Here is a 17,327-nt window from a genome sequence, read left to right as displayed (position 1 = left end):
GGCTGAGGTTTCCTTTGTTAAAATCCCGAGTACAATAACTAAAGAGTCCGGGAAGGTCCGCTCCACACACCGTATCTCTTCGGCGAGGGTCCGCTGTGCCTCGTGCACGTTCCCCTCGGCATGTAAACTCCGGCCAGGATGAATGAAGCGAACTCACGTGGGGAGTAGGAGGGTCTGCAGTGAATGATAGAAGATTCCAGGTCCGGCGAACAGTGCTGTAGGATCACCGTTACGTCGTTGCACCAGCCGTTGTTGAGGTAGAAGCAGATTCCTCCACCCTTTGTTTTTCCGGAGAGCTCCGTGTCCCGGTCCGCTCGGAACAGCTGGAAGCCAGCGAGCTGGAGCGCAGAATCTGGTATCGATCCACTTAGCCATGATTCCGTAAAACACAGGGCGGAGGATGAGGAGAAGTCTCTGTCTCTCCCCACCAGCAGCTGGAGTTCGTCCAGTTTGTTGCACAGTGAGCGGACGTTGGAGAAATATGCCCGGCAGCGCTGTACGAGATCCCCGTTTCCGTAGCCGTACAAGCGCCCCTGAGCGTTTCCCTCTCCGCCGGCGTTTCACCGCGTGGGCGAAGGTGAGCACACCTTTTACAAAAATGTCCAGTAACTCCACAGAAGTTAAAAACGTTGGAAATAAATCCGCTGGAGTTGTTCCCCTGATGTTCATGAGCTCTTCTCTGGTGAAAGAGCTCTGGGAATCACAGCAGAAAACAGTATTTAAAACGAAAACAACAAAAAACATCGCGCACCAACACACCGAGGCGGCCGTCCGCGGCGCCATCAGGAAGTAACTCCTACCTGAGGAGCAGTATCATGTACTAGTACTATCATGAGTAACTCCTAGCTGAGGAGCAGTATCATGTTCTAGTACTATCATGAGTAACTCCTACCTGAGGAGCAGTATCATGTACTAGTACTATCATGAGTAACTCCTACCTGAGGAGCAGTATCATGTACTAGTACTATCATGAGTAACTCCTACCTGAGGAGCAGTATCATGTACTAGTACTATCATGAGTAACTCCTGCCTGAGGAGCAGTATCATGTTCTAGTACTATCATGAGTAACTCCTACCTGAGGAGCAGTATCATGTACTAGTACTATCATGAGTAACTCCTACCTGAGGAGCAGTATCATGTACTAGTACTATCATGAGTAACTCCTACCTGAGGAGCAGTATCATGTTCTAGTACTATCATGAGTAACTCCTACCTGAGGAGCAGTATCATGTAGTACTATCATGAGTAACTCCTACCTGAGGAGCAGTATCATGTACTAGTACTATCATGAGTAACTCCTGCCTGAGGAGCAGTATCATGTAGTACCATCATCAGTAACTCCTACCTGAGGAGCAGTATCATGTACTAGTACTATCATGAGTAACTCCTACCTGAGGAGCAGTATCATGTAGTACTATCATGAGTAACTCCTACCTAAGGAGCAGTATCATGTACTAGTACTATCATGAGTAACTCCTACCTGAGGAGCAGTATCATGTAGTACTATCATGAGTAACTCCTGCCTGAGGAGCAGTATCATGTACTAGTACTATCATGAGTAACTCCTACCTGAGGAGCAGTATCATGTACTAGTACTATCATGAGTAACTCCTACCTGAGGAGCAGTATCATGTACTAGTACTATCATGAGTAACTCCTACCTGAGGAGCAGTATCATGTAGTACTATCATGAGTAACTCCTACCTGAGGAGCAGTATCATGTACTAGTACTATCATGAGTAACTCCTACCTGAGGAGCAGTATCATGTAGTACTATCATGAGTAACTCCTGCCTGAGGAGCAGTATCATGTACTAGTACTATCATGAGTAACTCCTACCTGAGGAGCAGTATCATGTAGTACTATCATGAGTAACTCCTACCTGAGGAGCAGTATCATGTAGTACTATCATCAGTAACTCCTACCTGAGGAGCAGTATCATGTTCTAGTACTATCATGAGTAACTCCTGCCTGAGGAGCAGTATCATGTACTAGTACTATCATGAGTAACTCCTGCCTGAGGAGCAGTATCATGTACTAGTACTATCATCAGTAACTCCTACCTGAGGAGCAGTATCATGTACTAGTACTATCATCAGTAACGCCTACCTGAGGAGCAGTATCATGTACTAGTACTATCATGAGTAACTCCTACCTGAGGAGCAGTATCATGTAGTACTATCATGAGTAACTCCTACCTGAGGAGCAGTATCATGTACTAGTACTATCATGAGTAACTCCTACCTGAGGAGCAGTATCATGTAGTACTATCATGAGTAACTCCTACCTGAGGAGCAGTATCATGTACTAGTACTATCATGAGTAACTCCTACCTGAGGAGCAGTATCATGTACTACTATCATGAGTAACTCCTACCTGAGGAGCAGTATCATGTACTAGTACTATCATGAGTAACTCCTAGCTGAGGAGCAGTATCATGTCCTAGTACTATCATGAGTAACTCCTACCTGAGGAGCAGTATCATGTACTAGTACTATCATGAGTAACTCCTACCTGAGGAGCAGTATCATGTACTAGTACTATCATGAGTAACTCCTACCTGAGGAGCAGTATCATGTAGTACTATCATGAGTAACTCCTACCTGAGGAGCAGTATCATGTACTACTACTATCATGAGTAACTCCTGCCTGAGGAGCAGTATCATGTACTAGTACTATCATGAGTAACTCCTACCTGAGGAGCAGTATCATGTAGTACCATCATCAGTAACTCCTACCTGAGGAGCAGTATCATGTACTAGTACTATCATGAGTAACTCCTACCTGAGGAGGAGTATCATGTACTAGTACTATCATGAGTAACTCCTGCCTGAGGAGCAGTATCATGTACTAGTACTATCATCAGTAACTCCTACCTGAGGAGCAGTATCATGTAGTACTATCATGAGTAACTCCTGCCTGAGGAGCAGTATCATGTACTAGAACTATCATGAGTAACTCCTACCTGAGGAGCAGTATCATGTTCTAGTACTATCATGAGTAACTCCTACCTGAGGAGCAGTATCATGTACTAGTACTATCATGAGTAACTCCTACCTGAGGAGCAGTATCATGTCCTAGTACTATCATGAGTAACTCCTACCTGAGGAGCAGTATCATGTACTAGTACTATCATCAGTAACTCCTACCTGAGGAGCAGTATCATGTACTAGTACTATCATGAGTAACTCCTACCTGAGGAGCAGTATCATGTTCTAGTACTATCATGAGTAACTCCTACCTGAGGAGCAGTATCATGTACTAGTACTATCATGAGTAACTCCTACCTGAGGAGCAGTATCATGTACTAGTACTATCATGAGTAACTCCTACCTGAGGAGCAGTATCATGTACTAGTACTATCATGAGTAACTCCTGCCTGAGGAGCAGTATCATGTTCTAGTACTATCATGAGTAACTCCTACCTGAGGAGCAGTATCATGTACTAGTACTATCATGAGTAACTCCTACCTGAGGAGCAGTATCATGTACTAGTACTATCATGAGTAACTCCTACCTGAGGAGCAGTATCATGTACTAGTACTATCATGAGTAACTCCTACCTGAGGAGCAGTATCATGTACTAGTACTATCATGAGTAACTCCTACCTGAGGAGCAGTATCATGTAGTACTATCATGAGTAACTCCTACCTGAGGAGCAGTATCATGTACTAGTACTATCATGAGTAACTCCTACCTGAGGAGCAGTATCATGTAGTACTATCATGAGTAACTCCTACCTGAGGAGCAGTATCATGTACTAGTACTATCATGAGTAACTCCTACCTGAGGAGCAGTATCATGTACTAGTACTATCATGAGTAACTCCTACCTGAGGAGCAGTATCATGTACTAGTACTATCATGAGTAACTCCTACCTGAGGAGCAGTATCATGTAGTACTATCATGAGTAACTCCTACCTGAGGAGCAGTATCATGTAGTACTATCATGAGTAACTCCTACCTGAGGAGCAGTATCATGTAGTACTATCATGAGTAACTCCTACCTGAGGAGCAGTATCATGTACTAGTACTATCATGAGTAACTCCTACCTGAGGAGCAGTATCATGTACTAGTACTATCATGAGTAACTCCTACCTGAGGAGCAGTGTCATGTACTAGTACTATCATGAGTAACTCCTACCTGAGGAGCAGTATCATGTACTAGTACTATCATGAGTAACTCCTACCTGAGGAGCAGTATCATGTACTAGTACTATCATGAGTAACTCCTAGCTGAGGAGCAGTATCATGTCCTAGTACTATCATGAGTAACTCCTACCTGAGGAGCAGTATCATGTACTAGTACTATCATGAGTAACTCCTACCTGAGGAGCAGTATCATGTACTAGTACTATCATGAGTAACTCCTACCTGAGGAGCAGTATCATGTAGTACTATCATGAGTAACTCCTACCTGAGGAGCAGTATCATGTAGTACTATCATGAGTAACTCCTACCTGAGGAGCAGTATCATGTACTAGTACTATCATGAGTAACTCCTGCCTGAGGAGCAGTATCATGTACTAGTACTATCATCAGTAACTCCTACCTGAGGAGCAGTATCATGTAGTACCATCATCAGTAACTCCTACCTGAGGAGCAGTATCATGTACTAGTACTATCATGAGTAACTCCTGCCTGAGGAGCAGTATCATGTACTAGTACTATCATCAGTAACTCCTACCTGAGGAGCAGTATCATGTAGTACTATCATGAGTAACTCCTGCCTGAGGAGCAGTATCATGTACTAGTACTATCATGAGTAACTCCTACCTGAGGAGCAGTATCATGTTCTAGTACTATCATGAGTAACTCCTACCTGAGGAGCAGTATCATGTACTAGTACTATCATGAGTAACTCCTACCTGAGGAGCAGTATCATGTCCTAGTACTATCATGAGTAACTCCTACCTGAGGAGCAGTATCATGTACTAGTACTATCATCAGTAACTCCTACCTGAGGAGCAGTATCATGTACTAGTACTATCATGAGTAACTCCTACCTGAGGAGCAGTATCATGTACTAGTACTATCATGAGTAACTCCTACCTGAGGAGCAGTATCATGTCCTAGTACTATCATGAGTAACTCCTACCTGAGGAGCAGTATCATGTACTAGTACTATCATGAGTAACTCCTACCTGAGGAGCAGTATCATGTACTAGTACTATCATGAGTAACTCCTACCTGAGGAGCAGTATCATGTACTAGTACTATCATGAGTAACTCCTACCTGAGGAGCAGTATCATGTACTAGTACTATCATGAGTAACTCCTACCTGAGGAGCAGTATCATGTACTAGTACTATCATGAGTAACTCCTACCTGAGGAGCAGTATCATGTACTAGTACTATCATCAGTAACTCCTACCTGAGGAGCAGTATCGTGTACTAGTACTATCATGAGTAACTCCTACCTGAGGAGCAGTATCATGTACTAGTACTATCATGAGTAACTCCTGCCTGAGGAGCAGTATCATGTACTAGTACTATCATGAGTAACTCCTACCTGAGGAGCAGTATCATGTACTAGTACTATCATGAGTAACTCCTGCCTGAGGAGCAGTATCATGTACTAGTACTATCATGAGTAACTCCTACCTGAGGAGCAGTATCATGTACTAGTACTATCATGAGTAACTCCTACCTGAGGAGCAGTATCATGTACTAGTACTATCAACAGTAACTCCTACCTGAGGAGCAGTATCATGTACTAGTACTATCATGAGTAACTCCTGCCTGAGGAGCAGTATCATGTACTAGTACTATCATCAGTAACTCCTACCTGAGGAGCAGTATCATGTACTAGTACTATCATCAGTAACTCCTACCTGAGGAGCAGTATCATGTCCTAGTACTATCATGAGTAACTCCTGCCTGAGGAGCAGTATCATGTAGTACTATCATGAGTAACTCCTGCCTGAGGAGCAGTATCATGTACTAGTACTATCATGAGTAACTCCTGCCTGAGGAGCAGTATCATGTCCTAGTACTATCATCAGTAACTCCTACCTGAGGAGCAGTATCATGTACTAGTACTATCATGAGTAACTCCTACCTGAGGAGCAGTATCATGTCCTAGTACTATCATGAGTAACTCCTACCTGAGGAGCAGTATCATGTCCTAGTACTATCATGAGTAACTCCTACCTGAGGAGCAGTATCATGTACTAGTACTATCATGAGTAACTCCTACCTGAGGAGCAGTATCATGTAGTACTATCATGAGTAACTCCTACCTGAGGAGCAGTATCATGTAGTACTATCATGAGTAACTCCTGCCTGAGGAGCAGTATCATGTACTAGTACTATCATCAGTAACTCCTACCTGAGGAGCAGTATCATGTAGTACTATCATGAGTAACTCCTACCTGAGGAGCAGTATCATGTAGTACTATCATCAGTAACTCCTACCTGAGGAGCAGTATCATGTACTAGTACTATCATGAGAAACTCCTACCTGAGGAGCAGTATCATGTACTAGTACTATCATGAGTAACTCCTACCTGAGGAGCAGTATCATGTCCTAGTACTATCATGAGTAACTCCTACCTGAGGAGCAGTATCATGTAGTACTATCATCAGTAACTCCTACCTGAGGAGTAGTATCATGTACTAGTACTATCATGAGTAACTCCTGCCTGAGGAGCAGTATCATGTACTAGTACTATCATCAGTAACTCCTACCTGAGGAGCAGTATCATGTACTAGTACTATCATGAGTAACTCCTACCTGAGGAGCAGTATCATGTACTAGTACTATCATGAGTAACTCCTACCTGAGGAGCAGTATCATGTACTAGTAATATCATGAGTAACTCCTACCTGAGGAGCAGTATCATGTCCTAGTACTATCATGAGTAACTCCTACCTGAGGAGCAGTATCATGTACTAGTACTATCATGAGTAACTCCTACCTGAGGAGCAGTATCATGTAGTACTATCATCAGTAACTCCTGCCTGAGGAGCAGTATCATGTACTAGTACTATCATCAGTAACTCCTACCTGAGGAGCAGTATCATGTAGTACTATCATCAGTAACTCCTACCTGAGGAGCAGTATCATGTACTAGTACTATCATGAGTAACTCCTACCTGAGGAGCAGTATCATGTACTAGTACTATCATGAGTAACTCCTGCCTGAGGAGCAGTATCATGTACTAGTACTATCATGAGTAACTCCTACCTGAGGAGCAGTATCATGTAGTACTATCATCAGTAACTCCTACCTGAGGAGCAGTATCATGTACTAGTACTATCATCAGTAACTCCTACCTGAGGAGCAGTATCATGTAGTACTATCATGAGTAACTCCTACCTGAGGAGCAGTATCATGTACTAGTACTATCATGAGTAACTCCTACCTGAGGAGCAGTATCATGTACTAGTACTATCATGAGTAACTCCTAGCTGAGGAGCAGTATCATGTCCTAGTACTATCATGAGTAACTCCTACCTGAGGAGCAGTATCATGTCCTAGTACTATCACGAGTAACTCCTGCCTGAGGAGCAGTATCATGTACTAGTACTATCATGAGTAACTCCTACCTGAGGAGCAGTATCATGTACTAGTACTATCATGAGTAACTCCTACCTGAGGAGCAGTATCATGTACTAGTACTATCATGAGTAACTCCTAGCTGAGGAGCAGTATCATGTCCTAGTACTATCATGAGTAACTCCTACCTGAGGAGCAGTATCATGTACTAGTACTATCATGAGTAACTCCTACCTGAGGAGCAGTATCATGTCCTAGTACTATCATGAGTAACTCCTACCTGAGGAGCAGTATCATGTACTAGTACTATCATCAGTAACTCCTACCTGAGGAGCAGTATCATGTACTAGTACTATCATCAGTAACTCCTACCTGAGGAGCAGTATCATGTACTAGTACTATCATGAGTAACTCCTACCTGAGGAGCAGTATCATGTACTAGTACTATCATGAGTAACTCCTACCTGAGGAGCAGTATCATGTACTAGTACTATCATGAGTAACTCCTAGCTGAGGAGCAGTATCATGTCCTAGTACTATCATGAGTAACTCCTACCTGAGGAGCAGTATCATGTAGTACTATCATGAGTAACTCCTACCTGAGGAGCAGTATCATGTACTAGTACTATCATGAGTAACTCCTACCTGAGGAGCAGTATCATGTAGTACTATCATGAGTAACTCCTACCTGAGGAGCAGTATCATGTACTAGTACTATCATCAGTAACTCCTACCTGAGGAGCAGTATCATGTACTAGTACTATCATGAGTAACTCCTACCTGAGGAGCAGTATCATGTAGTACTATCATCAGTAACTCCTGCCTGAGGAGCAGTATCATGTACTAGTACTATCATGAGTAACTCCTGCCTGAGGAGCAGTATCATGCACTAGTACTATCATGAGTAACTCCTACCTGAGGAGCAGTATCATGTACTAGTACTATCATCAGTAACTCCTGCCTGAGGAGCAGTATCATGTACTAGTACTATCATTTATGGAACCAGCTTCCAATTTCAGTCCGGGAGGCAGACACAGTCACCTCGTTTAAGAGTAGACTTAAGACCTTCCTCTTTGACAGAGCTTATAGTTAGGGCTGAATCAGGTTTGCCCTGGTCCAGCCCCTTGATATGCTGCTATAGGCTTATAGCTGCCGGGGGACGTTTTAGGATGCACTGAGTACCTATCTCCTCTTTTTTCTCTCCTGAAGGATGAATTTTCATCTCTCAATCACACGTTACTAACTCTGCTTTCTCCCCGGAAGTCCTTTTGACTTTACGTCTCATGGGGTCATCGGACCCTATGAGACGGCATAGATCTATCTGCCTGATGGATCGTCTGGGTCGTGAATTCCTGCTCATGACTACGCCACTGTCCTGTTGAGACTCCGCCCTCCTCCTCCCCACCGCCATCTGCCTGATGGATCGTGGAGGTCTCCATCGTGGAATATGCCTACTATGAACTATTCATACACTCTGTCATATTCATTGAATGTATTTTAACTCTAAATCTGTCCTTCTGTACACATTACATCTATTGCATCTGTCCATCCTAGGAGAGGGATCCTCCTCTGTTGCTCTCCTGCAGGTTTCTTCCCTTTTTTTCCCCCCTGAAGGGTTATTTGGGAGTTTTTCCTGGTCCGATGTGAGGTTTTGGGGCAGGGATGTCTATGTGTACAGATTGTAAAGCACTCCGAGACAAATTTGTAATTTGTGAAATTGGGCTATACAAATAAACTGAATTGAATTGAATGAGTAACTCCTGCCTGAGGAGCAGTATCATGTACTAGTACTATCATCAGTAACTCCTGCCTGAGGAGCAGTATCATGTACTAGTACTATCATGAGTAACTCCTACCTGAGGAGCAGTATCATGTAGTACTATCATGAGTAACTCCTACCTGAGGAGCAGTATCATGTACTAGTACTATCATGAGTAACTCCTGCCTGAGGAGCAGTATCATGTACTAGTACTATCATCAGTAACTCCTACCTGAGGAGCAGTATCATGTAGTACTATCATCAGTAACTCCTACCTGAGGAGCAGTATCATGTAGTACTATCATCAGTAACTCCTACCTGAGGAGCAGTATCATGTACTAGTACTATCATGAGTAACTCCTACCTGAGGAGCAGTATCATGTACTAGTACTATCATGAGTAACTCCTGCCTGAGGAGCAGTATCATGTACTAGTACTATCATCAGTAACTCCTACCTGAGGAGCAGTATCATGTACTAGTACTATCATGAGTAACTCCTACCTGAGGAGCAGTATCATGTACTAGTACTATCATGAGTAACTCCTACCTGAGGAGCAGTATCATGTACTAGTACTATCATCAGTAACTCCTACCTGAGGAGCAGTATCATGTACTAGTACTATCATGAGTAACTCCTACCTGAGGAGTAGTATCATGTACTAGTACTATCATGAGTAACTCCTGCCTGAGGAGCAGTATCATGTACTAGTACTATCATCAGTAACTCCTACCTGAGGAGCAGTATCATGTACTAGTACTATCATGAGTAACTCCTACCTGAGGAGCAGTATCATGTACTAGTACTATCATGAGTAACTCCTACCTGAGGAGCAGTATCATGTACTAGTACTATCATGAGTAACTCCTGCCTGAGGAGCAGTATCGTGTACTAGTACTATCATCAGTAACTCCTACCTGAGGAGCAGTATCATGTACTAGTACTATCATCAGTAACTCCTACCTGAGGAGCAGTATCATGTAGTACTATCATCAGTAACTCCTACCTGAGGAGCAGTATCATGTCCTAGTACTATCATGAGTAACTCCTGCCTGAGGAGCAGTATCATGTAGTACTATCATCAGTAACTCCTACCTGAGGAGCAGTATCATGTCCTAGTACTATCATGAGTAACTCCTGCCTGAGGAGCAGTATCATGTAGTACTATCATGAGTAACTCCTGCCTGAGGAGCAGTATCATGTAGTACTATCATGAGTAACTCCTACCTGAGGAGCAGTATCATGTACTAGTACTATCATCAGTAACTCCTACCTGAGGAGCAGTATCATGTCCTAGTACTATCATGAGTAACTCCTGCCTGAGGAGCAGTATCATGTAGTACTATCATGAGTAACTCCTACCTGAGGAGCAGTATCATGTAGTACTATCATGAGTAACTCCTACCTGAGGAGCAGTATCATGTAGTACTATCATCAGTAACTCCTACCTGAGGAGCAGTATCATGTACTAGTACTATCATCAGTAACTCCTACCTGAGGAGCAGTATCATGTAGTACTATCATGAGTAACTCCTACCTGAGGAGCAGTATCATGTACTAGTACTATCATGAGTAACTCCTACCTGAGGAGCAGTATCATGTACTAGTACTATCATGAGTAACTCCTACCTGAGGAGCAGTATCATGTACTAGTACTATCATCAGTAACTCCTACCTGAGGAGCAGTATCATGTAGTACTATCATCAGTAACTCCTACCTGAGGAGCAGTATCATGTACTAGTACTATCATGAGTAACTCCTACCTGAGGAGCAGTATCATGTAGTACTATCATGAGTAACTCCTACCTGAGGAGCAGTATCATGTACTAGTACTATCATCAGTAACTCCTACCTGAGGAGCAGTATCATGTAGTACTATCATGAGTAACTCCTACCTGAGGAGCAGTATCATGTAGTACTATCATGAGTAACTCCTACCTGAGGAGCAGTATCATGTACTAGTACTATCATGAGTAACTCCTGCCTGAGGAGCAGTATCATGTAGTACTATCATGAGTAACTCCTACCTGAGGAGCAGTATCATGTAGTACTATCATGAGTAACTCCTACCTGAGGAGCAGTATCATGTACTAGTACTATCATCAGTAACTCCTACCTGAGGAGCAGTATCATGTAGTACTATCATGAGTAACTCCTACCTGAGGAGCAGTATCATGTACTAGTACTATCATGAGTAACTCCTACCTGAGGAGCAGTATCATGTTCTAGTACTATCATGAGTAACTCCTACCTGAGGAGCAGTATCATGTAGTACTATCATCAGTAACTCATCACAGTTCATTACTTCACTACCAACAGTTTAGTCTGAATTGAATGAAGTACACTGAAGGTCAAAGGTCACCAACATGAGTAGCTACACAACAAGGTTCTTTATTGTCACAATAAGGTGTGTGTGTGTGTGTGTGTGAGTGTGAGTGTGAGTGTGTGTGTGTGTGTGTGTGTGTGTGTGTGTGTGTGGTCAGCATGCACTCAGCTGTGCACACGTCTTGACCCAGGCTGTCGCGTTCAGGTAAAACTCGTTCTCGTGGGTGCAGTGTCTCCTACCTGTAGGACACCTGCTTCCGGAAGGTCAGCTGGACAAACTCCTCCTCCATCCGGGTCACTGACAGCTGTCCGTCCTCACCTGCGACCTGAGAGGAGACACACCACGTCCTTCAGCGGTCAGAGGAGCTGGAGCCCGGTCGGGACACGTGTGGCGCGCTCACTCCCTCAATAACTAACACCCTCCTCTCACACACACTCTCTCACACACTCTCTCACACACACACACACACACTCTCACACACACACACTCACACACACATACACACACACACTCTCACACACACACACACTCTCACACACTCACACACTCTCACACACACTCACACACTCACACACTCTCACACACACACTCACACTCACTCACACTCTCTCACACACACTCTCACACTCTCACACACACTCTCACACACACTCTCACACACACTCTCTCACACACTCTCTCACACTCTCACACACACACTCTCACACACTCTCACTCTCACACACTCTCACACACACACACTCTCACACTCTCTCACACACTCACACTCTCACACTCTCTCACACTCTCTCACACTCTCACACACTCTCACACTCTCTCTCACACACTCGCACACTCTCTCACACACTCACTCACACACACTCTCTCACACACTCGCTCGTTCGCACACTCTCTCACACACTCGCACACTCACTCACTCGCACACTCTCTCACACACTCTCTCACACACACTCACACACTCGCTCACACACACTCACCTCACACACTCACACTCTCTCACACACACACTCACACACACTCTCTCACACACTCTCACACCTCTCACACACTCCTCTCACACACACACTGCTGCGCTCTCACACACACTCCACCGTGAACACGTCGTCCTCCTCGGCCGGAGGAGCGGAGCGGCTCATCGCGCCGGTCTGTGTCCGTGTCCCCGGTAGCCTCGAACCGACCACTGTCTGTGTCCGTGTCCCCGGGAGCCTCGAACCGACCACTGTCTGTGTCCGTGTCCCGGTAGCCTCGAACCGACCACTGTCTGTGTCCGTGTCCCCGGTAGCCTCGAACCGACCACTGTCTGTGTCGTGTCCCCGGGAGCCTCGAACCGACCACTGTCTGTGTCCGTGTCCCCGGTAGCCTCGAACCGACCACTGTCTGTGTCCGTGTCCCCGGTAGCCTCGAACCGACCACTGTCTGTGTCCGTGTCCCCGGTAGCCTCGAACCGACCACTGTCTGTGTCCGTGTCCCCGGTAGCCTCGAACCGACCACTGTCTGTGTCCGTGTCCCCGGTAGCCTCGAACCGACCACTGTCTGTGTCCGTGTCCCCGGTAGCCTCGAACCGACCACTGCCTGTGTCCGTGTCCCCGGTAGCCTCGAACAGCCTGACCATGAGCTCCTCACCAGTAATGAGAGGACGAGGTCTGATCAGTCCTCCACGGACAGGAAGTCAATGAGCGAGGGCTCTCTCTCTCTCTGTCTCTCTCTGTCTCTCTCTCTCTCTCTCTCTCACATATAATACATATATATATAAATATATTTATATATATTTTTATTTTTATTTATATGCATATAAATATAGAAATATATTTATATATTTTTTTTAAATATATATTTATATGCATATAAATATATAAATATATTGTTATATATGTATATATAAATATATGTATTTATATATACATATACATATATATGTATGTATGTATATATATATACATATATATATACACATATCCAGGCACGTGCACAGACATGTTGGAGCCGGTGCTCAAACCAAAAGAAGGCCCCCATGTCAAAAACATGACAGTTGAAGCATGAGCAGCATTACGCTAGTGAAGCTGTCCTCCACCTGCGTCTCCTCTGGGCAGGATTACACAGCAAGCTTTTCTTTATGAATAAAGATGAATTATTATATGGCAACAACAGTACAAGCGTTCTGATTGGCTAATGGGTCGCCATGCCAGCCACTATCGCCCTCCTGGTCTGATTCCGATCCATACTGCCCTCTGACCTCATTTTCAAAGTGAGCGATATTGATCGTCATCAACAGTCAAGAGGAAAGTCAGAAGCAGCGAAAATGTGTTATTGAAAGTGATGAAGATGAGCAACTATAGTTTAAATCACTTGTGTTGTTACTTTACTGTAAATTAACATGTGTTTTAGCTGAGCCGTGTACAAGATTAATCGTTGTAAGACTGGAACAGACATAACAAAGAGATAATTATAAAACAATGAGGCACCAGGATAGCATGTCGCGGAGCATGTCGGGGCGGAATTCTCACAAGAAGTCAAATAAATGCACCGACAGACAGACAAACTTTTATTCTGAAATACTTATTAATGAAAAAAATGTGCTCCAGCAGAAAGGGCTCTTCATCCAGGGTAAAAGGGGAGGAGCTTGAGCACCACTAGGGGTCTATCTGTGCACGGGCCTGAGTCTAGGACTAGTCCAGTGGAGTGCATCTGGTCTTCATGAGACCCTGTAGTCTAGGACTAGTCCAGTGGAGTCCATCTGGTCTTCAGGAGACCCTGTAGTCTAGGACTAGTCCAGTGGAGTCCATCTGGTCTTCAGGAGACCCTGTAGTCTAGGACTAGTCCAGTGGAGTCCATCTGGTCTTCAGGAGACCCTGTAGTCTAGGACTAGTCCAGTGGAGTCCATCTGGTCTTCATGAGACCCTGTAGTCTAGGACTAGTCCAGTGGAGTCCATCTGGTCTTCATGAGACCCTGTAGCCTAGGACTAGTCCAGTGGAGTCCATCTGGTCTTCATGAGACCCTGTAGTCTAGGACTAGTCCAGTGGAGTCCATCTGGTCTTCATGAGACCCTGTAGTCTAGGACTAGTCCAGTGGAGTCCATCTGGTCTTCAGGAGACCCTGTAGTCGAGGACTAGTCCAGTGGAGTCCATCTGGTCTTCATGAGACCCTGTAGTCTAGGACTAGTCCAGTGGAGTCCATCTGGTCTTCAGGAGACCCTGTAGCCTAGGACTAGTCCAGTGGAGTCCATCTGGTCTTCAGGAGACCCTGTAGTCTAGGACTAGTCCAGTGGAGTGCATCTGGTCTTCATGAGACCCTGTAGTCTAGGACTAGTCCAGTGGAGTCCATCTGGTCTTCATGAGACCCTGTAGTCTAGGACTAGTCCAGTGGAGTCCATCTGGTCTTCATGAGACCCTGTAGCCTAGGACTAGTCCAGTGGAGTCCATCTGGTCTTCATGAGACCCTGTAGTCTAGGACTAGTCCAGTGGAGTCCATCTGGTCTTCATGAGACCCTGTAGTCTAGGACTAGTCCAGTGGAGTCCATCTGGTCTTCAGGAGACCCTGTAGTCTAGGACTAGTCCAGTGGAGTCCATCTGGTCTTCAGGAGACCCTGTAGTCTAGGACTAGTCCAGTGGAGTCCATCTGGTCTTCATGAGACCCTGTAGTCTAGGACTAGTCCAGTGGAGTCCATTTGGTCTTCATGAGACCCTGTAGTCTAGGACTAGTCCAGTGGAGTCCATCTGGTCTTCATGAGACCCTGTAGTCTAGGACTAGTCCAGTGGAGTCCATCTGGTCTTCATGAGACCCTGTAGTCTAGGACTAGTCCAGTGGAGTCCATCTGGTCTTCAGGAGACCCTGTAGTCTAGGACTAGTCCAGTGGAGTGCATCTGGTCTTCATGAGACCCTGTAGTCTAGGACTAGTCCAGTGGAGTCCATCTGGTCTTCAGGAGACCCTGTAGTCTAGGACTAGTCCAGTGGAGTCCATCTGGTCTTCAGGAGACCCTGTAGTCTAGGACTAGTACAGTGGAGTCCATCTGGTCTTCAGGAGACCCTGTAGTCTAGGACTAGTCCAGTGGAGTCCATCTGGTCTTCAGGAGACCCTGTAGTCTAGGACTAGTCCAGTGGAGTGCATCTGGTCTTCATGAGACCCTGTAGTCTAGGACTAGTCCAGTGGAGTCCATCTGGTCTTCATGAGACCCTGTAGTCTAGGACTAGTCCAGTGGAGTGCATCTGGTCTTCATGAGACCCTGTAGTCTAGGACTAGTCCAGTGGAGTCCATCTGGTCTTCAGGAGACCCTGTAGTCTAGGACTAGTCCAGTGGAGTCCATCTGGTCTTCATGAGACCCTGTAGTCTAGGACTAGTCCAGTGGAGTCCATCTGGTCTTCATGAGACCCTGTAGTCTAGGACTAGTCCAGTGGAGTCCATCTGGTCTTCAGGAGACCCTGTAGTCTAGGACTAGTCCAGTGGAGTCCATCTGGTCTTCAGGAGACCCTGTAGTCTAGGACTAGTCCAGTGGAGTGCATCTGGTCTTCATGAGACCCTGTAGTCTAGGACTAGTCCAGTGGAGTCCATCTGGTCTTCATGAGACCCTGTAGTCTAGGACTAGTCCAGTGGAGTCCATCTGGTCTTCAGGAGACCCTGTAGTCTAGGACTAGTCCAGTGGAGTCCATCTGGTCTTCATGAGACCCTGTAGTCTAGGACTAGTCCAGTGGAGTCCATCTGGTCTTCAGGAGACCCTGTAGTCTAGGACTAGTCCAGTGGAGTCCATCTGGTCTTCATGAGACTCTGTAGTCTAGGACTAGTCCAGTGGAGTCCATCTGGTCTTCAGGAGACCCTGTAGTCTAGGACTAGTCCAGTGGAGTGCATCTGGTCTTCATGAGACCCTGTAGTCTAGGACTAGTCCAGTGGAGTCCATCTGGTCTTCATGAGACCCTGTAGTCTAGGACTAGTCCAGTGGAGTCCATCTGGTCTTCAGGAGACCCTGTAGTCTAGGACTAGTCCAGTGGAGTCCATCTGGTCTTCATGAGACCCTGTAGCCTAGGACTAGTCCAGTGGAGTGCATCTGGTCTTCATGAGACCCTGTAGTCTAGGACTAGTCCAGTGGAGTCCATCTGGTCTTCATGAGACCCTGTAGTCTAGGACTAGTCCAGTGGAGTCCATCTGGTCTTCATGAGACCCTGTAGTCTAGGACTAGTCCAGTGGAGTCCATCTGGTCTTCAGGAGACCATGTAGTCTAGGACTAGTCCAGTGGAGTCCATCTGGTCTTCATGAGACCCTGTAGTCTAGGACTAGTCCAGTGGAGTCCATCTGGTCTTCAGGAGACCCTGTAGTCTAGGACTAGTCCAGTGGAGTCCATCTGGTCTTCAGGAGACCCTGTAGTCTAGGACTAGTCCAGTGGAGTCCATCTGGTCTTCAGGAGACCCTGTAGTCTAGGACTAGTCCAGTGGAGTGCATCTGGTCTTCATGAGACCCTGTAGTCTAGGACTAGTCCAGTGGAGTCCATCTGGTCTTCATGAGACCCTGTAGGCTAGGACTAGTCCAGTGGAGTCCATCTGGTCTTCATGAGACCCTGTAGCCTAGGACTAGTCCAGTGGAGTCCATCTGGTCTTCATGAGACCCTGTAGTCTAGGACTAGTCCAGTGGAGTCCATCTGGTCTTCATGAGACCCTGTAGTCTAGGACTAGTCCAGTGGAGTCCATCTGGTCTTCAGGAGACCCTGTAGTCTAGGACTAGTCCAGTGGAGTCCATCTGGTCTTCAGGAG

At 45.6% G+C, this 17,327-nt stretch overlaps 1 protein-coding gene across 1 annotated transcript in view; it reads right to left on the bottom strand.

The window, feature by feature from the left end:
* Positions 1-13,202, bottom strand: part of LOC130204220 (diacylglycerol kinase zeta-like) — a 103,431-nt gene extending 90,229 nt beyond the window's left edge. Inside the window, exons 1-2 of the mRNA XM_056430765.1 lie at positions 12,885-13,202; positions 11,830-11,915 (exon numbers count right to left, since the gene is read on the bottom strand). Of these exons, the coding sequence (XP_056286740.1) occupies positions 11,830-11,915; positions 12,885-13,202 (404 nt within the window). The remainder of the gene's footprint in view (positions 1-11,829; positions 11,916-12,884) is intronic.
* Between the last annotated feature and the right edge of the window lie 4,125 nt (positions 13,203-17,327).

Source organism: Pseudoliparis swirei, chromosome 14 (genome assembly GCF_029220125.1).
Source record: "Pseudoliparis swirei isolate HS2019 ecotype Mariana Trench chromosome 14, NWPU_hadal_v1, whole genome shotgun sequence".
Taxonomy (NCBI): Eukaryota; Metazoa; Chordata; class Actinopteri; order Perciformes; family Liparidae; genus Pseudoliparis; species Pseudoliparis swirei.
Note: the sequence above shows the minus strand (reverse complement) of the source record. Positions and strands in the feature narration are given on the sequence as shown.